A 22,362-nucleotide genomic window follows, 5' to 3' on the forward strand; every position below is an offset into this window, starting at 1 on the left:
AGTGCAATCTTGCTATGCAAAAACAGCATATGGCCAGAAATCATTTGCGACGATACATGGAATGTCATGGAGACGATACATGGAATAGACTTGACTCGGAAATGAATTTTGCCCCTTTGACTCAGTCACTCAAAACGAAACTGAAAGCTTCAAACTCAGAACATCTGAGGAAAGTTGATTTGTATGTTTAACTTTAATTTTCTTTCTAACGTTTAGTAGCTTCTTTACGTCTTATTATTGTCACTAGGTTTTATCTTTAATGGTTAGGTTTATTTCGTTTTCTGGGAGGGTTGGAAGGCAGTTGCCTAATTATTTAACTGAAATGTATCCCAGGGTAGATATGTTTAAAAAATTAGATTCAATTAAATTAGCTTGTCAAAAGAGTCATTTCTATTAAGACTGATTTTTCATCAAGAAGTATATCCATAGCCTTGCAACTGAAGTCACTTCAGCGCGGCTTTAGCCCAAGATTCTTATCGTTTATCTGAAAGTCTTAGTTTTCATTGTAACAAAACAATTATTTGAAGATTCAATGATGGGTTCATTCGAAATTTATCTGCTTTAACTTGTCGTCTTGAGAGAATCTTTGCATTAACAGCGTGTTAGAAAGAGGTGAAATGTATCAAAGACCTAAATTTGCAAACAAAATACTTTTACGACTTCTTGATAATGTTTACAAAAATTATACAAAAACTCAATCTACAGTCTAAAACCCATAACTCAAAATAAAATTCTGCCGACATAATTTACAAGTCTTTGATGTACTATCACTAACAGCTAATCTTACATTTCCATTCTAATGTCCACCTTTAAAATTTTGATCGTCATTCCGAAGTGAAATATCCATTTGCCTTCAAAATAGTTAGTGACCCATCCATAACTGAGACACGTCTAAATCCTAGTCGGACGAGCTTTGCACCAAACTGAAATGAGATGAGCAAAAGCTATTAATAATAATTACTAGGTTAGTGAAACTTATAAAAATTGTACTACTTGTTTCTTTACGAGTTTGGTTATCAAATTATCTCAACACAATAATCTCCAAGATAGGCCTGAATTCTGACACAGGCTTTAAAAAGTCAGAGATTGTTGACAGGTTGAGAAAAACCAACCGGGCATTTTATGAATAATTCAGACTTGACATAAAAATATTCCAGTTATAATGTAATATTGACTTCTTTGATTACTATTAACAATAGGGACCTCTGTTAGAAGGAACTCATTCTCAAGGCTGTAGCATTCTCTAACTGGCCCTTGGGTCGTTTGCTTACAGTGGTAATCCTGTGCATTGTAACTCACTTAAATGAATAATACATCCAAACAAGTCAAATCTGAGATATTCTAGCCTGCTTTCTTAAGCTCTATTACCCTTCAACCAAGACAGCATCACACACTGGATAAAGTACACCCTAAAACAAGTGGGTACTGACTCCGAGGTAGTTGGCAGTGCTGATTTGGTATCCTTTAAACTCGTGCCCGTATTGGCGAGCTCCATACTTGTGCGTGCGTATTTTACTATATTCCTGGATAAATATTATTTGGAAAATAAAACGAAATGAGGCAAATTGGGATTTATAGCGAACATGATTATCTTTCAGTGTAAAGCCTGGAGGTGTCAAGAATAAACCAAAAGATTCAAACATATGATACCCCGAGAAAGCCAAGTTGTGAACGAAAAAATTATGATGTGTCATATGTTCTCTGAAGACACTACTAAAAAAGTGAAATCAAGACTGTGGTCTTCTTTGGCCAAAAGAAAATACATACCTGTTTTGTTTTTCTCAATCAAAATCAATTACAAAAATCAAAATTCTAACCTCGGGTGCATCAGGTCCTTTATTTCCCACAACCATGATAATTTTGCCAAGATGCTTTTGTAGAATAATGCAGCTATTTGAGGAAGAGAGCTCTCCGTTCGGAGCGAACGCTTGATCATATGGAACATTTATTGAGTTCGGAAAGTGTCCAGCAATATATCTAGACATAGTTAAGGATATAAGCTTGTTTTTGTTCAATTTAAATCAGTTCTTTTTAACATCATTTCCGTTTCATTTCGCACGTTCCTTTTTAAAATAGTTATACAGACCTCTGATATCAAATATCTAGAGACTTTCTACTGTAATAAAAACATCTCTTAAGGTCATAAGAAATTTTGCTCTTTTCTAAAACCGTCTCTATTTCACTAGTCACTTTTTCTCAATTATAAATGAACGCTTAATAGAATTCCCCTAAGATAGAAAAGGATACTCCTCCACAGGCCGTACGTCGACAATAAGCATTTTGCCGAGTCGTGCTTCAAGTTTGGATGTTTGTTTTTCTGCCTTGGTCGACTTCTTTTTAGTTTCTTTGACATCGTATTTGTTTGAACAATCTGCAAATTGAAAATAGGTTAGAAGGATAAATTTTTTACAAAAAATCAGGGCTACAAAAACTTTGAATGGACTTTGAAGCATAATTATTTTTCTGTCAAATCCCAGTCTTATAGCTTGGCGACGATGAATCCGTAATATCTTTTTTCACTTTAAAGTACTATTACTATTATGAATTATACTGTTAATTCTATTGTCTTTACCTTGGCTTTGCACGATGCTTGCGATCCTTACCAAATCCCTAGGGGAGATTCGTGGGCATACCTCTGATTTCAATTGCTCCAACGGAAGAAATTCTTTGTCCTGCAAAGAGATATGATTTTCAGTTTTTCATCCGTTGTTGAAATGCAAATTGACAAAGTCAACGACACGTTACTTGTAAATGAAATTAAAGAAATAGTTCTTACAGGAAGTTGCATAAACTTTTCTTCCTCTGGAGCCTTTGTTCTATTTGCTGGGTTGTCACAACGACGCAGCCCAATGCTTGGCGGTGTGTGGTTGAATATTCTGATCGAATCCTTGACTGTTCTTTCGATATCAATTCCTGGGGAAATAAAATTCATTTTCAGCACCACTAACAAACAACAAACATATAAACTAGATACCGTGCAAAGACAAGAAATCACTATTGGCGTTTTAAAGGCAAATTTAGGCATTCTTAAAAAGGAACACTGGAAAGAAATCCACAGGTACTGCAAATGAAACTGTTGCTGCTCAACCACAGTGCAGAAAAATTTCTGAAAAACTACCGTTTCGAATAAGCCCCTATGGGCTGTGATAATGCCTCGATAGAAATAGGTTTAACCGAATATATCTGCATTTCCTAATCATCCAGACCAGACTCAATTTTGGCTGCTGCTAAATAAGCCCTCAACTTCGAAAAAGACGCCCCCCTCCCCCCTCGAAGAAGCCAACATCTTAAAATATTTTTTGCAAAACTCGCGGTAACTTAAAGTGACTAAAAGGAATCCACGAAACATAACCTAAGGTCTTCCAAAAAGGGGTGCTAAACCTTTGCAGAGCTATGGTGGATCTGTCTGCCATTAAAGGAAGAGCATTTTCAAGAGGAAATTTCAAGGCTTGACATAGCTCTATGAAACAATAACGTTTATGTTAGCCAATCCGCATTATCATTCATACCTACAAGCACTGTAGATTACCTGGCATGTCAGAAAATAATAGAATGCATTCATTGAATCCAAAGCTGATTAACTGGTCTCTGACTTGCTGTAGGATCGCAACGCCAATACAAAGTGGTAGAAGCGAACTTCCAAGCAAAAGAGTGTCCCAAAGATAGTATATTTTGTGAAGAGGGAAAACATCTACGGAAAAACACAGATCGAGTGACGTCACTGACTTGCAATAGGTAAAGGTAAATACAAACAATAACATGTGGTAACTGAAACAACTCAAGAAGGATGGGTATACCTATACAAGGTTTTTAGCAGTTGGTTGCTCGTAGTGAAATTATATGGCTATTTGACCGTTTACCTTGAAACACAGGCCTGTAACACGTCAATTTCACAATAGGCCCTGGAGTCTCGACCAAACGAATGGAATGATCAGAAGTGGAACATTCCAATAAAAAGGTTGTTTCCCGATGGGAGACCAGCAGCTTTTTCAGTGGCCTCCCGCATATGGCCCGTGGTCTCCCAAATTGGAACTCTGGCGACCGGGGTGGACATTTCCAGTAAAAATTTGGTCGAACAGCGGTTACCATATGTAACAATAAGTCATCTCCCGCATATTAAAACCGGTCGTCGAGGGTGCGCGGGAGACCGAATTGTCCACCCCTGAATGATCATAAAATACAGACGTGAACTGGATTAGGAATTTTATTGGGCTTTCTAACAAGAGCAACCAACTTTCTTTGTCAAACGATTCCTAAACTTAAAATTAAAGGTGGATACATATTTAGAATATTGGCAAAAACAAAAATACTTAGTGAAGGACAAATGCGAATACATACGTGAAAACATCGTTAAGAACCAAGGAATTGCGTACAGCTAGAAATAAATGACAGAATAAAGTGATAATTTCGAATTTCAGAAGACATTCACGTTAAATATTGAAAACATAATTAAATAATTTTCAGAATAAGTGCCTTCAATGGAACAAATAGGAATAAAAGAACACGTGATGAGGAAATCTTATTCGTACAGAAAATAACTTGTTCTAAAGGAAACACTCCCAATTTAAACAGCCTAAGGCTAAAACAGATTTTCGGGTGCATCTCTTAAATTTCTCTTCAGTGTCAGATTGTTCCATTAGAAGCAACTTATTACAAGGACAAAAAAACAACGGAGACACCATAATACAGTCATGTGCAAAAATTTAAGACCATGAGAAAAAGTTGGCAAGAAATGCAATTATTTATAAAAAAATTATATAAATTTGAGTTTTCATAAAATTTTTTTATTATATCATCAGTATATAAATACTTTAAAAATATCTACGATACACACTTTTTGCTTTAAAATTCCGGTTAATTTTAATGTGCATTCGAAAACAAGAAATCTTACTTTGATGTTAACCTAAGAAATTGAGAAAACGTGATACGTGGTCTTAAACTTATTCATATATTTGTATTTCAATTTTAATCATCAGATTAAAAAAATGGCCGAAACAGTTTTTAATAGATATTACATAACAGCGATGGTTCATCTAGGAATGCTGTTACGTATAAAAATACATTCCTATATCAAGAAAAAAAAACAATTGAAAAATACGGCAACTAAAGTCATCCATCATATCATGAAAAGGAAGGTGGGTTACCTCTGGTGCGAAGCCAATGTCGCTTAAATGTGTAAACAGCTCCGGTTCGTGATAGGCAACCATTTGAGAAAATACGGCAAGGTACTCTATAAAGAGACATGCATCGTAACGAGGCAGATATGACGTGGATAGATAAATAGGAAATATAGCTAGTTATATTTTGAGGGTACTGAAAAAACTAAATATATATGTCTCTCAGGAACTTTGATGGTCCTGTCTACCAGTTGCCTTGTCAGCATTATAAAGAAACCAAGCATTAATGAGTTTCAATAAAATAATCTGTTTTTCCAACCGATGTTTTTTGCATGCAATCTGTCGTTGGAAAACCCTTACCAATAGTTGATGATCACCAAAACTAGACAATAAAAAACATTTTATTTAAAAGCCCAAGTGCCTACTGAAAGGAATTATCAGTTGTCACAAGATTCAGATACGGCTGTAAACATACGTGTTAAGGGAGCTGCATATGGACCCGACAGCGTTGGCAAAGGCAAAGACTAGGGGCAGAAAGGGTAGGATAAATTATCAGTTGTACCGCGGTTTGTAAATGGGATTTCTGTATTCGTTTTGGTTTTCTCTTTGAACATTTATTCAATAATATTTATACAGTACTTATATTGAAACAGTACATTGCATGTATTAAATCTTCTTGCTAACCTACAACAGATAATTACTGCTATTAAAAAGTTACCGCTAAGTTTTAAGCGACAATGAAATAAAATAAAGCTAAAGTTGGCACTCGTCTAACTGGAAAAGAATGGCACTCACCTTGTATAACTGGTGAATTATCTTTCAAAAAGAAATTATAGAGGTACTTTGGGATGAATGCAGACATGGATGCGAATGCCAGTGCTATAGAAGCGGAATTGTAAAGAAACAATAATTGAGGAAAAATAAAATTGATAAGTTTTTATTGAAAATTTAATATCCTAAAGCTGCTATAACTCTAAAGAGTTAGATCACTGCCACGTGAACGATCACAAGTTTTACGAGAGAAGAGTTTAAGTAACTTACCCTCGTTTTTAAAATTCAAAGATATAAATGGGGCTGAAAGTGAGTCCAGTCCTAAAACAGAGAAAATTGCTTTTCAGTTTTAAATAAATTAGAACGTGAAACGTTTGACAAGCTGATCTTTTTATAGAGAAGCAAATAACCAGAGCTCAGGCAAGCAGTTACAAAGTATTTGGCACCAAAACTCCTTGTGATGAAGCAGTGCTACTCCCTCTTCCAATAATACCTTATAAAATTGTTACTTAAGATGGGCTGGATAAGGTTGCCTCATCAAAATAGATTTTTACCTTCGATGTGTAAATTGATGTCAGGGGGGTATTATATTTAAACTTTGACTTTTTCTAAACATTTAACAACATTTTCCCTAATCTTGTTATCGAATAAGCCAATTGTTGAGTGCAGTTTCTGACTGGGCCGATACAGCACTTTTAGTTTTTTGGCAAACACAGCAAATTTGTATTAGAAATGGTCTTCCAGGAAGTGTACACATCAACATCAACGGGTTAAACAGCCCATAAATTAGGAGCTATTGGCTAGTTGTTAGTTGCTAGCAGCTTGTTGAAAGTCACATCCTTCAAGATTTGAAAGCGAAGTTAGTTGTTGGTAGACGCAAGATTTCCCATGCAGAATCCGAACATATTATGTCTGAAGATTGTAAGCTAAAATCCTAATCAAAACTGTGATTGCGTAATACCTTGCCAGTATGTCAATTTTGGATGGGAAACGACCCAGGCTTTGAGCACTCTCTTGAATTTGGCATGGGCAGCTGGTGATGAGAGTAACTGGTCATATTGATGACATCTTGGGATGTCAACTTCGATCTGAAAAAATCAATAACTTCATAACTTACATAAATCGTTGAGTTTCAATGTAGTATGTGCATTGATAAGAAAAAGACTCCCAAACATACCACCAATGGCATCTTTGATAACTGCATGACATATACAGGATAACGATACAAATGAGTAAAAAAGGAATCCCTTAACAGCATAACAACACAAGAGCATCATTTATATCGAAATAAGAACCACGAGGAAGACCATCATCAAGTTGTAGCTAAAACAACCCAACGGCACCCTTCGTTTTGAAAATTTCTGAGAGACCTAATTTTCAATATTTCTATACAAAATATATCAAATGGAAAGCAAACGGTGCTAAAATTTCATAGTCATTTCAAAATCTACGATGCAACAATGAAACCAAATAAGAACTTTCCCTGATATTTCAAGCCAAAGTTGAAAAGCTTTTTCATTTCTTAAATCCTGCGTTTTAGAACTAGTTTCTTTGGAGAAAGCAACTAAAGATTTGGTAATAACTGGCAGTCCTACTTTTCACCTTTGCTTGGAGTAACGTGCACATACTAATGTTTCTAACAAGCATCTAGCTACTTTTAAGCATCCCTTGAAAAAACGCCTTTATCCTGCAGATCATATACTGAAGACATATACTGAGGTCGCTATAGGTGGTTATACAAAATAATCAAACATTTCGAATCTAGCCTAAAAATTTGAAATTAGGAACTAACAACAAAGATGGTAAACACTGACTAAAATTTTTATAGAAAATGATTTTCAATGACTAAACATTTTGAACCAGCTTTTTCATCTCATTTCATTTTCAACTTCCGCTGCACAAGAAAAGTCTGCGCGGAGGCTATAGGGCGGAATTTTTCTGTTTTGGTAGGATCCTGCCAGGCATATTGCATCATATGAGTTTCAATATAAGCAAATGGATCTAGAAATTCGGTTTAAAACTTCTAATTAAGCACACCGCCAACCCACCTGTCGATCTGTAGAGGTCACGCTTTCTTTATCAATTCTATCATAAACCTCCTGCACATCTCCCTGCAAGAAAGGATGCTCAATTTAGGGCGCTTTTAAAAATCAACAGATACTGCTTCCAGTATCATTTTTCGAAGGAACTCAAAAATGTTTGTCAAAAGTACTTCAGTCAAAATGATAAATAGCATGGGTTCATGCTACAACTGGCATTACCTGGATTGACGAAGAATCTAAGAATTGATAAAATGTTTACCTGTATGTTCAGGAGAGCTGCCCAGACTTTAGCTCGAAATGGAGGCGGGATGTCAATTCTCGCTTCCTTTATGATTCTATCTCTAGTAAATGGGTAGCCCTGTAAGAACAATTCATGCAAAAGCTTTTTTTCTCAATTGCAGGTAATTTTGTCTCAAAATACATATGTCTAAACTTTTGAAAAATCCTTTATCGGAAAAAACGCTAAGAAATTATCCATGATTGATTAAAGAATTCATCTTTAAAACTTGCCGCACCACTAACGCTCTACTTTTCGGTCGATCAACCTGAGCGAGCACAAGCAAAAGACCGATGAGCTATTGCAGTTCATAAATGATTTACAATTGCCAATACATTGAAAGCGGATAATCAACCCACATCATGAATATTCAGCCATTTTCAGTACATGCAATACAAAATATTGGATATTATGAAATATCACTGGTACTGTCTTACCTCTAAGAGTCTATCAAAAAGTATAACTCGATGAAACTACAAGTGAAGAAAATTAATTTCAGTTGTTACTAGCTTTCATTTCTCAAAAAGCTTTCATGAATTTAGTTACAAAATTTGAAAAAACCCAAGCTGTTTCTCTTATTCCATTCCCTCTGTTTGTCATTATGCGATAAAATATTTATCTTTTAGCTTTAATTGTCTTATGATTTTAGATCAAAGATCATTAACCTAGAAAAAATATGCTAACAATACTTACGAAACTGAAAAGGAAAATATCTAGCAACTAATATCTGAAAATGTTTTACTTTCGATTGGTTTAAAATTTTTTTTCAAAGGCCTGACTGTATAGAACAAGATAAACAAGATAAAAAATCGACAACAATATCCGCCGCCTAGTAATCAGTGTTGGGCAAAAAGAAAAAAGCTCTCGTGAAAGATAAAATAGGTGGGTAAGAGAGATGAAAGAAAAATGTGATATCATTGAAAGGCAGCGATTTCATCGACTTGACAAACGTTGTACTTCAATTACGTTGCCTCTGTTCTATTTGGGTGTACCCATTGGTCTAATTATGACTCGATGTTCAAATAAGAGCTGTTTCCGCTACCTGATACACCACATCTTTCTCGCGAATTACCAAAGGGAGTTTGGCAGTCTCTGTTAAATCTGGTGGATTGAGGCTGTCAAAAGAATTGACATAAAGAATGAGAACAAGCAGTAAATTTAAATTAAACTTAATTTGTAACCACTCAGTATATTGCGATGCTAGGGCCCGATTTAACTAGAACTGGGTTCCAAAAGCTGTGTGCAAACTAGTCCATACAGGCCTTTCGTTTTCGCGGGATCTGGAAGATTATACACATCATAAGCTGTAATATGCATACACAGAAGGATCCACTGACATCGTCAGGTTACACGTACAAATCAAATAGGAAAGGAATTATCGAGATACGAAGGATGATATCAGTTAAATTTGCTCATTATTGAAAATTGACGATCCGGATTCAGTAGAATATGTTCCAGGGCAAACGCATTCTCAGATTCATCAGGTCTCGCTTGATACCCGAGAAAAGTTTTAATGTGTTCAAAATATATTTGATAAAATTTTGAGGGTGAAAATAGGTGAAATTTAGAAGTTAATTACAAATAATTGCAAGGCTCAAATTTCAGGGAAAGTTTAGCGCTCAATTTTTCTCATTATATTTGGCAGACATGATAAGCATGAGTTTTAAGGCCGGTTTTCACTTGATTCTCTTTGGTCGCGCGACTGAACGAATGCACATTGTAGCATGCGCAAATTGAACTTCTTCATTAGCTGCGAAAGCGCGAACATTCGCAGAGTAATTCAACGCCGATTCGCTGATTCGATTTCGCCAAACCATCCGACCAGAGAGAATCAAGTGGAAACCGGCCTTTAGGCACATTCATATAGCTTGTATTTGTGCAGGAAAATTCAAGGTATTATAAGAAAATATTCCATGGAAAACAGACAAGAGGAGAACTATTAACATAATAAAGAGCAAAAAAGAGGAGAGGGACTTAATTTTGCTAAGCATAATCAACCATTTTTGCAGGAGGTATCCTTTAGAGAGAAAGTGTGCTTTTCAATACTTACTCATCTTCGACAATTAAGGGATAAAAGGCTGATTCATCAATATTTTGCAATTTCTGAAAAAGACAAAATAACTTAAGTTTGATTAAGGCAATCGAGCTCAGTCACATACGATGGAAATTCTTGCAGAATGGATAAATGAACAATTAAACATTTTTGTTTACTCAAATGTACAGAAGAATGTTCAGAAGTTATAATTTTACATCATTTCCAAGCAATCTACCAAACACTAAGGTTGTGTTTATTTCGGAAGTTTGTGGTACGCCTCGTTAAAACTGGAGCTTAAAACCACTTGAATTTGTGTCGAAGTATTTTTCCAGACTTAATGCTTCAGCTTGAAGTTATTTTCAACTTTGTGTTAAACTGAGAGAAGCAGTAGTAAAAGCAAACCAATTTAATTTGAGTGCCCTTTTTTGAGCTGATTGACATATCTTAAAACATTTCTTTTGTAAAAGTCGAGATGCTGTTTAAGACGCCTAATCATAAAAAGAAGGCCTATTTTCTACTTCATGCAACTTAACTAGTGGTGCAACAAAATGATTTGAATCATTCTTGGTTAACCAACCATCCGTAATTTGTCCAAAGAAATAGCAACTGTAGTTTCATCAAGCATCCTTTCTCTTTCCTTTTCCGGTCCAAATGCTTCTCCATTATTCAAAGTCGCGCTGCAAAGGTGAAGGGTTCCGACTAGAATCTCTTACCTATCACATATTTCAAAGAATACGTTTTAGCTAGCAAGGACAAGAGCTAAGATGAAAGAAGTTTTCAAAATGTCCTTTAAGGTTGATTTCCACGAGGCGAATTTTGCAGCGAGTTCACGGCAAAATCGCTGGTGAAAATATCCAGGCATGCGTAGCTTTTACTTTTGATTTTGCAGTAAATTGGCAAGAAAGAAAAGAATAGTTCTTCTTTGCTTGCTTACAATTAAAAATTAAAAATTAATAATATTGGTTCAACCTACAATATCAAGACTGAGGGCACCTCCAGTTTTTTTTTGATTGATTGAATTGATATACCTTAATGGCATTCTTTAAGGAGAAAATTTGTACCTTGGCAACTAATAAAAAATTATCAAATATATTGACTATTCCTTATCTTCTTATCTTCTTCATGCATTCATGGCATGTTTCAGATGACTTAATTTTAATTACTAGGGCCGAAATGTTTCAATACATTGACTTCATTAAATATGCAGAATGAGCATTTCTAGCCTCTGTAAAGTAACAATGCGTTTGAAAATGTTGCTTTCGTTTTAATCTTAGAAAACAGTTTGGACTTAATTATTAGGCAGGGCAAGGTATCCATGTGCGGAACCCGGGGCCGAGCAGCGTGGAGCCCATTGGTAATAAGGAAGTGCACCATTTGCAGCTGCTTTTAGTTGTGAAGAAACAACAAAAAGCAGCTGAGAGTTAGGTTTTTGAAGCTTTGATGAAATACAATTGGAAAAATTAAAGGTCCTAAAACCTGGTTCAGACGGCGTATAATTCATGTGCCGGTCTTAAATATTTTATTCCAACAGGATAGAAAATATGGCAGTTTATTTAAACATTTAATGAAAACCTTATTTACTTGGCTGCTATTAGCAGTTGATATTAAAATCGTTGATATCAAAATCGTTGATATCAAAATTGAACGCGAAATACATGCAAAAATTGAGTTGACATGGGACTTTCTCAGAGGGTAGCTTATTGAAAATTTAGTCTTTATAAAGGGTTTGCAGCGTATCATTATCTACATAATTTGCTATAAGAATATATCTTTCTTTTGCTCACGTGGGTAGAGATAAAACAGGAGGCTTCGACTTCAGCAAATCGTTCTTCTTAAGTTCTGCAATGACGTCACCGCCAGCCAATGTCCACAAGTAGTAAACCTCGTCGATAGGTCTATTAAGGTAATCAATGCTAAGATCACAAAGCTGTAATATGCTCAAGAGCCAATGCAATTCTGTTTCTGGTGTGCAAGAAATCACAGTTAAAATGCATGCAAGACAACATAAAAGAAATCGGAAGAGGCATGCTTTACATAAAATTTGATATTTGAGATATACCACAAGTAGACCATGGGAAAAGTCAAGGAGTGGGGTTTCTTGAACATTTCCTAGCTTTGAAAATAAGATTTTGCTTGGTAAATGCACCTTGGCCATTAGTAATGGTCAAATTAACTCGAAATGAAATTTGACTAGAGTCCCTAGAGCTTCAACAATCTCATCGATTGAATTGAAAAGTAGGATAATCTTTTCATGGTAGGGAATTTCAAAAAAAGCTATTCAAAGACATTTCAAAATTTAAAATGCTTTATTTAAAGAAAGTAAGGGTGAAAACGTTTTCACCTTCTGGACAAATGGTCTTCATCCTGAACTTCACCTAGAATGAAATTTTTTGTAAAAGATCAAAAGGATTGGTCGATTTTGATCATCGAATTACGACAGCAGAAGAAAATTCCTTCGGAACGAAACGAAAAGAGCTAAATCATGGAACATTCGCTTACTTAAGTCCGATAGCAGCTTGTTATAATCAGGCGAATCGAGGAAGGGCGATCGAAAAACAGCTGGAAAGACTTCAGACCCATTCATGGTGACGTCTTTCTACAAATTAATGAACACAGAAACCATGTATAAAACTGCCTTGTCATATTAATCATTGGTTATCAAAACAGGTTTTTATTGGTGTAACAGATTGAGTGTGTTATACACAATCGGCAATATTAGATCATTCTGTCAATTGAATTTTGTCATAAATAGCTTTTAACTGTGGTTAATACAGTCTTCGATAAATTTTGCTGTTATTTGACATCATTATGTGTATGCAACAAACTGTGGACATATCGACATACAGCATGGGGTGTGTGTCTTTCTTGGCTCATCAAAGAATGAAGGAATTCATGCTTCAGCAATTCTTTTGCTGTTGGTCTGTGAGAAACAAATTACAATACATCATCAATTTTAGACTATGAAAACATCCAACCCGATTGGAAACGCAGTAACCTATCAACCCCCTCTCCAGCTATCTCTTTGTCAAAGGGCAAATAAGGAGGCATGAGTTGCCATTTACTGATGATGAATATACAAGATCTATGATATATGACTACAATACAGAATACCATTACATCCATGAAAATTATGTGTTGTTTTGGTTATCATTCTAAACAACAAAGATTTCACATTATGAGTGAACGTTAGTTACGAATGAAGGCCAAGAAGTCGTTTCTAAACTATCACCAGAAGCTAGAGAGACTCTTCCTCTATCATCTAGTACCGTTAATCCACCAGTTGTCCCCACCCTCGAATAAGCTGCAGCTATGCTATGCTTATTTGGTACAGTACACTTTTCCCGTCCATGTTAAGTATGGTCATTTTTGTGTTACTCGAACTCACTGGGGGATCGTAGAAATGTCCAATTTTCATGAGTTTTTTCAAACTAGATTTTGCCTCAGTTATCGCTACATCTTCGTTTTATAGCCTTTACCCGCACAGTCGCAACTTGCACAGCAGTTGCAAATAAAGAAATACAATACCTATCGATTGGTTTGGCCTTTTTAGAACTTCGCTTTTTTCGTCTAGACAATTCTCACTGTGAATGTGAATTACCCTTTTCGATGTAAATTAACCTTTTGTAGCATTTCTCTTATTGTGGTACCCTGTTCACAAAATGAGTGAGTTGCTCCTGGATCTCAACTGCTTCATCTACTTAAATACTGGCCGGGCATACCGGTAGCTCATCTTCCATCAGGAAAGTCTTCTCATATATGTCATGCTACCTGCATTAGACATACTTGCATTCCCTCTCCAGCACAAGGTTCACCGAGTTTCCTGTCATTCTAACACCCCACTTAGCACAGGGATCACTCCAAAGAAAGAAGGAAACTATTTTTGCAAAACACCAATTAATGTCTTTGGTCAAAATTCCGAGAAATTTTGCATCTTTCACACTCAAACAGCATATTTGTCTGTTGGGTCCTCTGGTTGTCATTAAGACTTTCAAAATTCACTTAAAAAGGTTTCCATACACTTCGGTACACATGAAAACATTAAACATGCAATGCAATGCTCCAATTCTTTGTTATGCCGATGGGCAATAAAACATCGTAGGGAATTTAAATCTAATTTATTGGTCTTTTTGCCTTTCCATCATCTTCTTCTTTATTTGCAATAATCCCGACAGGTTTAGGTTTCTTAACCAAGGCCACTTCTTACTTGCACAGACTTCAAGAAATACTTCCCTAATGTTGCGAGTTCATATTCCTTGCAGATTAGTTAAAACGTTGCAGAGTCAATGACGATATTCATAATGTTTGTGTTTGTCAATATTGATTTGTCTAATGTTTCGGAATACAAGAAAAAAGGAAAATGCTTCACAAACGTATCGAATAGAAACGCCACCAGTGGGATTTTTCGAGAATTAAGGACACTAGTTGCTTGCAAAATAACGAAAAAATTAATTGACGAATGAGAAGTAATCAGCAAAATCTATCAGAATTTACGGCGTTGCATATTCAGCAAACCAATGGAAGTCAAGACATTCTGTTGCATAGCATTGGGGTGCATACCTTAATGCTGGATCTAGTATTAAACACATACGAAGAAATGACACCAAGGAGCGATCCATGCCCTAAAAATTAAAACGAAAAGCCAATAAAAAACCACCCATAATAATACTTAATGTCAATCTAAGATTCCAGACGTTGATTCGAGCCTACAAATCCAACTTTAGTTTGGGGCAGTTTCGTGCTTGTCTTCAGAAATGTCAGAAATGCGTCCAAGTTAAATCAATAATGCGCAGAACGAGTCTCATCTTGTCATAGATCAACGACTAAAAACATCAGTAAATCAATTGACATTCTAACTGGGGTGAAAACCAGACTTCAGGGACAGCTTCCATAATAGTAAAAGGAAATAATAATCGTCTGTTGTGTTCTCTCTAATAGGCACGTACTTAAAAAATAGTTTAATGCACTATCTATTACAAGACAAGTTACATGCCTTAAGTCTTGAATGTGCCCCGCTGTATTCCAAAATATGTTCTAGAGCATCTTTTGAATCTAAGAACAGAAGAAATAGCGTCAGCAAAAAAATTTTCAAAAAGCTGCTTGAAAATTACAGATAAATATTTCTACTTTCTAGTTAATTGAAAAAGAGCTCAATTCAAAAAATTTTTATACTTTTAGTTTATTTAGGGTTATTTCTGATGCAGCGAAATAGGGTTGAACAATAGTGGGGTTATTTTTATAGCTGGTAAATCATGCAATGGCGAGTTGCTAAATAGCTCTGAACCTGCATTCTACAAAACAAACATACTAACCATAAAAGGAAGAGAAACTTACCACAGTTGAAATGAATCTTTAACAACTTGTGCAAAACATTCCCAACTCTCATTTTATCAGCGCACCAAAGGCCACCCAACTAAACAACAACAAAAAAGACTCGTTGACCTACAATTATAGTTATTCCTTCTATGGGCCTAACATTCCAAAATATTCAGGTTGACAAATAATTGAATTGATAAATATAACTTTTGATACAGTAATGAACAACGAATCAATTAATAAATTGTTTCAAAACCATTTGAACAGGAATACTCGTTTATTTCATGATGATTTAATCTCAAGAGTTAACTGCTCGAAAATCGGCATATTTTTTAAATTATTCAGAATATGAAACCGATGGTAAAACTTTAAGTCGCTAACATTAGTTTCAAAATTTGTCGCTACCATTTTCTTGTTAATGCTCATATTTTTTTCACTTTTTTATAGGTATATGTGCTCATATTTGATTACATGTTTAAATCTTCAAAAGGATCTTCTGCCTCAAGTTCAAATTCTAATGCGTCATCAATTCCGGTCATTTTAAACCCATTTAGTGACGGTGAAGAAGAAAGAAGAAAGTGATGGTGATATTTCAACAGACGATAAGAACAATCAATGTTATTTGTTTGGACTGATATTTCTATTAACTTGGAAGTGCAACTGTTTTCAAAAAATTTACAGGCCTAGTAATTATTAAAATTTGTAGCCTTTCGTTTTGTTTTGTATTGGGAAAACAGATTCAGCGTTCATTTGAGCTCTAATGCTTCAGTCAAATTACATTGCGAGTGCACCGCCTATACAAATATTTTCAACGTGACAAACTTCCAGACAACTCTAAACTTCGTATAAATAAATTTTCGGACAAATCTTTGTACCTAATGCAGTCCTTTTATCTTTCAAACTTGAAAATTACAAGAAAAAAGAGCATGACTAAGAAGGAAAAGAATTTAACTTACAGAGTATAAATCCAACAAAACCATCCCTAGAGACCAAATGTCAGACTAGAATAAAAAAATACAGATTATATTCAAGCTATGTTTGTTGGGGGAGGGCTAATAAATTGCAGCTTAGAGCTCGTGCGGACATTAACGTGGATAACAAGAAAATAGTTCTTGAATACGACACAAAACAAAGCAAACAGAAAAAAATATTGAAAAAACGTGGCTCCATGCTTTCTTCAATTATTAATTTCAATAAACTCCTTAAGTTCCTCTCAATCACTGAATAATTAGATAACTAAAAAAACAAGTGTAAATAGACCCTGAGGAAAAGGCTAACACATCTGTGTGACAGCAAATATGCTTCCCTGGATTAAAAAGAAGGTGTTACAATTTGAAAAAAAGTTACAGCCTTACCACTTTGCTCGACCTACAATGTGACATGCTATTTATTATGAAGAAGCAACTGAGAATAGCCTTGAAAATGATTTATTGACTGATTCAGTTACATACAGAGTAAGAGGAAGGTCCATGGGCTGGGCTGAATCTTGTTCCACAGGCAACTACCTCTGGTGCCAAGTAGCATGGGTTTCTAAAATACAGAAAATTTGAATTCTTAAGAGCTCAGGACAACATTTGCAAGATGACTGGATTGATTAGAAATAAATTGCAAAGTGAAAATTAATGTCTAAAGGAGATATTATCAACAAATAGTAAAATTTTTGGGTTGAACCCCTTTAATACCTGAAAAACATAATGTCAACTACTTGAAAAGGTATTCAGATATTAAAGTGGCTTTAACACTTGCCTATCCACCCCTCCTCCCCCCAGACACTGTCACCCAGACAAAGCAGACATCAAAGATTTGTTAGCTCAGGAAAATAATTACATCCAAAAAATAAGAGGTGCCATATTGCAAAACTTTGAGATATCTAAAATCAAGTGATTCCAAGCATTTTCACAAAAAACTTTGTTTATAAATCTGTCTGCAGATGTAATGACATTAAATGTGATACTGATTTGAACCTTAGTATATATGACAGGCTACTAATGAACATGATTAATGAACATGTTAAACAGCATCCTCACCAAATGAAAGGAGGTTCAGCTAGAGTTAAATTTTTTCTTGAGAATCTAGAGTGTGCCAAAACAAATAATGATGACAATGTCAAAATCATTGGGCAGTCCCTGATTGGTAAAGGCAGAACAAATGAAAAATGCCATTATCCTTCTCTCACTACTCCTGACTAGCACCTGAATGCAATTTTTTTATTGTTTTGGATATTATTTAATGTTCTATACTCTGTGAGTGGTGTCATAAGGAAAGTAGAGTTTTGTTGCGTGTATAACAATCTGCTCATTGCAACTTTAATTGCAATTTTGAAAAACGTAGAAAAAATAAAAAAGCATAATTACCCAATAGGAAATGCGACACTAGACCCAAAAGAAGTCACATAGTACATTCCATACTTTGAAATTTTGAAGTTGTTCTGAAAAACCAATTTGAATGAGATCATTAGAAAACTAAACATACTAAGTATAATTTATTTAGGACAAACATGAAATTCAAGAAACTTTATTATATAATCATTCCCAAAGGACTTATTCAAAACTCTGTGTTAATAAGAGGGGCATATTCAAAATGGGGCAGCATTTTCAGGGGAGACCTATTCAAAATTTCATCTTTTTAAGGAGGAGGGCCTTTTAGCATCCAGCCGTAAAAAAAGACCAGCAAGACTTGAGGGCAAAAAGTGAACTGTGTATAAAAAATCTTTTGAAATACACTGTATGAAACAACAATATATTGTTTCTCTCGTGCAAAAAAACAGTAAAGAAATTGTAAGTGATTGGCTGTTTTTTAAAAAATCTGACAGTATAATATGGGGTTTATTCCAGAGGGGGGCGTATCGATACTTTATGCTACAGAGGGGAGATTTTTCAATACTTGATGCTAAAGTCAAATTATAATTTTATTTGAAAATGGAATATCAAACAGTTTGATCAATTGTTTTCATGGCTTTCAATGGGTTTTCAATTCAGCTTCCAGTAACCTTATATAAATAGAAAATACAATGAACTGGATTAATTCCATGTTTGCTTAATTATTAACATTACTAATATTAAAATTTACCTCTGGAGTGACTTGAATATTTTCAGGTGACAAGTTTCGGACAGTTATATTGTGTGAATGAAGATACTTCAAAGCTTGCAAGATACTAAATGCTACTTTTTGCAAAGCAACTAAGCTAAAACAGAAGCGGAAACATAAGATAATTTTAGAAAATTTTATATTAATAGAAGTGATTCTTTTCTGTTGACTTGCACATTTTTAAAAAAACATTGAAAATAAGCTACAAGAACAAAAGTATTACAACACCAAAATCAAAATGGCATTCAACAAGTTTGAAGCTTATGCAAACTTATGACTTTTCGCAGAAAGATTTTATTGGAATCAAATCCATGCTAGAAAAATGAGGGAGGCAGTCTTCTTTACAAAAAGATTTCTTGAAAAGTTGTGATAATAAGCAGAGTATAACTGTAAAAGAAGCTTAATTGAACAGTTTTGGTACCTGGGTCTAAAGTTTTATGTGGCTATAATGATAATATGACTTTAAGCAGAGTAACTCTAAAGCAAAGTTGCAATATGGGTCCCGCACTCCAAAAAGATGTGGCTTTCAGGTGTTCATATATTTGAAAGCAACAAACAGAAAAAATTAAATATTCTTGCCATACTTTAAAGCACTGGTTACCAATGTAGGAATTCAAAACATAGCACTATCTCTATCATAAAAATAAATCTAAATGACAAAAGATCTCCATCATAGCAAAATAGGTGATAAACTGAGCCTAAAACTTCATTTTGAACTGTAAGAAATTTTGAACTGCCATAAATCTAGTAAAAGCTACATCCATGATAATGTCAAACTGCTACTATGAGTGACAAAAAAGTCAGTACAAAACTTCAAGATCCATAAGTGAAAAAAATTTTACACAGGTTAATGAAGTTGCAATGTTATAGCATTAGACTTTTTAAAATGGACAAAACTTTCAAAATGCTTTTACAGTTTGTGCCTCGTGAAAAAATAAAAATAGCAGGCGAATATTTCTTAGCAATAGGAGGGGAGGGAAATTGACCAAGGAACTTGTTAAAAATTTGGTCAATATGACATTGGTTGACCCTGTAGCTATTAGATGGACAGCAATTAGATGTACTAGTTATATGCTGGCTTTCTCCCTTTTTAAGCTTTTTCAATATTTGGTAAGCTAAAATACCTTGAGATGTCTCCTTGTTTAAAGTGATATGCTAGACAGTCTTCATAATGTTCTGCAGCAACAACAACTCTTTCTGAAACAAAGCAAGTAATCTTGTTACAGTTCTTTCATACAGATTCTTTAGAACTTTTATACAGATTTTTTTAATACAGAACTTGATGCTTCAAACCACTCTGTAACATCTGTCTATAACTGTTTATAACTATAACTGAATTCAGTAACATCTGTTTTTGATGAGTTATTGGGAGTGCACATACATTTATAGGGAGAGCACTAGATCTGAAACAATGCGCATCCACTAACTCCTATAGGGCCTGCAAAAAAGTATCAATCTTGGCAAGAATGGAAACTTCACTATTTTCATTAGGGGGGGGTATGAAGCTTAGATGCCCAATGAAAGGGCGTGTCATGCTTGATGAAAGGGCGTGTCATGTATGAACTTCATTTTTAGGGCACATCGCCTCAAGGGGGGACCCCGAGAGAGGGTCTTTAGACACAGGCTTAAAGTCAAGAGATATGCTTCTAGTTTTACTGGTGTTGGCTATAAACATTTGTTTCCGAAAAGCAAGCATTTGTAAGGCCTGTCTTTTCTATAAAAGAAATATAGTCTTCACTTTTTAAATCACCTAGCTGTTAGGAGAGCAATTCAAAAAAGAGACTGAAGTAGGGCCTCAATTTTATCAATTACAAGAAAACACAGCTTGAAAATTTCGGAGTCTAGGAACAGCTACGCAGACTACAATGTTTGACAGAAAGACAGAAATTGAAGAAACTCGAAAGATTTTTGCAGTTCATATCCCAATTACAATTCTTCGAAAAATTTTCTATTATTTCCCGCTTGAACTGATTAAAAACTTCTGTCACTTGTTACGGTTATTTGAATTTTTATGAATAAACCTTTTAAGGGTAAACCTTTTATGAATGTATGATGAAAGTTTCATACATTAAGAAAAAAAGTATTACTTGATTTTTCTCAACAACGTATTCCGAGATGGTATATCCTTCATGCTTTGATTTATAATGCTTCTAAAATTGTCAGTGTTCCATGGGCTTGTCAAGGGAAAATTTAGAAATCACAACAAAAGATTTTGAAAAAAGCTCTCTTGTTTTGCAAAAAGTAGGGGGGGGGCATGTCCTGTGTTAATTTCCTTCTTGCATCAAACACACTTTACTTTCCATCTATACTTTTGCTGTCGATCAATACTTCAGACTTCATCTCGAGGCGAAGATAAACATGTGCACGTTGAGCTCAAGACGAAAGCGCTGATCGGTGGACGAAAGACAGAAATGTATATATGTTGCAGGTGCTTGCCTCGTTTCTGTTTTGTTTTCCCAACTGGGTAGAGATTGAAAAAAAATGGGGGGAGAAGACCATGAATTAAAAAACCAAGCTAGGGCAAAACAAGTAGCAATAAAAGTGTGACCTAAAGAAAATTTCCAGATTTGCCCGACAGATACACTGGCAGCCATGAATATGCCCGACAAAATCTGCTTTTTTGAAGATTTGGGGGGTGCAGCACCCCCCATACCCCCCAGCAGTTTGGCCCCTGCCGACACCTTCAGCTACATGGTGCTTAAAATCCATACTTAATAGGCACGAAATAACAGATTGATCTTTTTACTAGAATAATGCCATCACCTAGCTACACCTTTGGTATAACGCAGTCCAGGAGAATGAGAAATGGGGATGCATGTATATTAAGATTGGCTGGTTTGCTGTGAGATGTGAAAATGTAATGTAGAGAAAAATATTTTAGACCTTCTTTTGGAGCGAAGAGCTCAACACATGCTATATTACGACCCCTCTTACCATGCTTTCCTCTTATCAAATCGACATATTGACAAATATTTTCGTGTTTTAAAAGCTTCAACTTTTGGAACTTCCCCAGTATCCTAACGGAGTTTGGTGTGAGAGGCAAACCATTCGTGCCACAGGTATCAGTTGGATGCGCTGATGCAAAGAAAGTCGTGATGCCGATTGATGCCCTGTCCAGATATCCTTGCTGCATCGTGGGCATACTTTAAGCTTGATCTTGAACGCGACTTCTACATCTAGGCAGATACAAGTTAAAACTCCCCATTTGCAGCAGTAACAGAAGAGGAAATGTAGGCTCTTAAGGTGGTTCTTTATATTCAAGGTGGTTCCGTAGTAAACAACCCGGCTGGAAATTTGTTTACGAAACGTTGTTATATACAAAAAAGAAAGTACATTTCGAAAAGTTGATACACTTCTCTGATTGCTGAATTGTCTTTTTTCGCCCAAATAACTGCCTCTAATACACTCTTTATTCAAAGAAACCACATAAATTAAATCAAAAACTACATTAGCTTTTTCTTTAAACCAACAACTTTTTTAAGGTACTTTACCACTCCAAAAAGGCAATTTTTGGGAGAATTTCACAAATTGAGATTTCATTGCAAAAATGTTCGATCGGTATTCATCATTCAGTGTGCGAGAGGTTTTTGCTATATTTCTACCCGTTTTATTATTAGAGAGGATAAAGTGCGTCATAGTATGACTTTCAGTTGGTTTTTAATGCAAATGTTCGATAAAAGCTCAAGAAAAAAGTCCGTCCCATTCGCGTCAACTTCGTCG

General features: G+C 35.2%; 1 protein-coding gene across 1 annotated transcript; it reads right to left on the bottom strand.

Moving 5' to 3' along the window:
- Nucleotides 1-635: 635 nt before the first annotated feature.
- LOC135686477 (TBC domain-containing protein kinase-like protein) lies at nt 636-21,885 on the bottom strand. The gene is made up of 30 exons (XM_065202720.2): nt 21,577-21,885; nt 19,767-19,839; nt 18,625-18,739; nt 17,910-17,983; nt 17,007-17,085; nt 16,512-16,556; nt 15,574-15,652; nt 15,233-15,291; nt 14,800-14,861; nt 13,087-13,162; nt 12,742-12,838; nt 12,584-12,617; nt 12,027-12,137; nt 10,820-10,919; nt 10,258-10,310; nt 9,250-9,322; nt 8,645-8,680; nt 8,190-8,288; nt 7,937-7,999; nt 6,850-6,976; nt 6,159-6,209; nt 5,913-5,996; nt 5,145-5,230; nt 4,339-4,375; nt 3,530-3,691; nt 2,777-2,913; nt 2,573-2,672; nt 2,248-2,371; nt 1,818-1,977; nt 636-923 (listed from the first exon to the last, which is right to left on the bottom strand). The coding sequence occupies exons 1-30, from the start codon at nt 21,782-21,784 to the stop codon at nt 825-827; spliced, it is 2,703 nt and encodes a 900-aa protein (XP_065058792.2). The 5' UTR covers nt 21,785-21,885; the 3' UTR covers nt 636-824.
- Nucleotides 21,886-22,362: the final 477 nt, after the last annotated feature.

This window comes from Rhopilema esculentum, chromosome 6 (assembly GCF_057945365.1).
Source record: "Rhopilema esculentum isolate cy_ngs chromosome 6, ASM5794536v1, whole genome shotgun sequence".
NCBI classification, from domain to species: Eukaryota; Metazoa; Cnidaria; class Scyphozoa; order Rhizostomeae; family Rhizostomatidae; genus Rhopilema; species Rhopilema esculentum.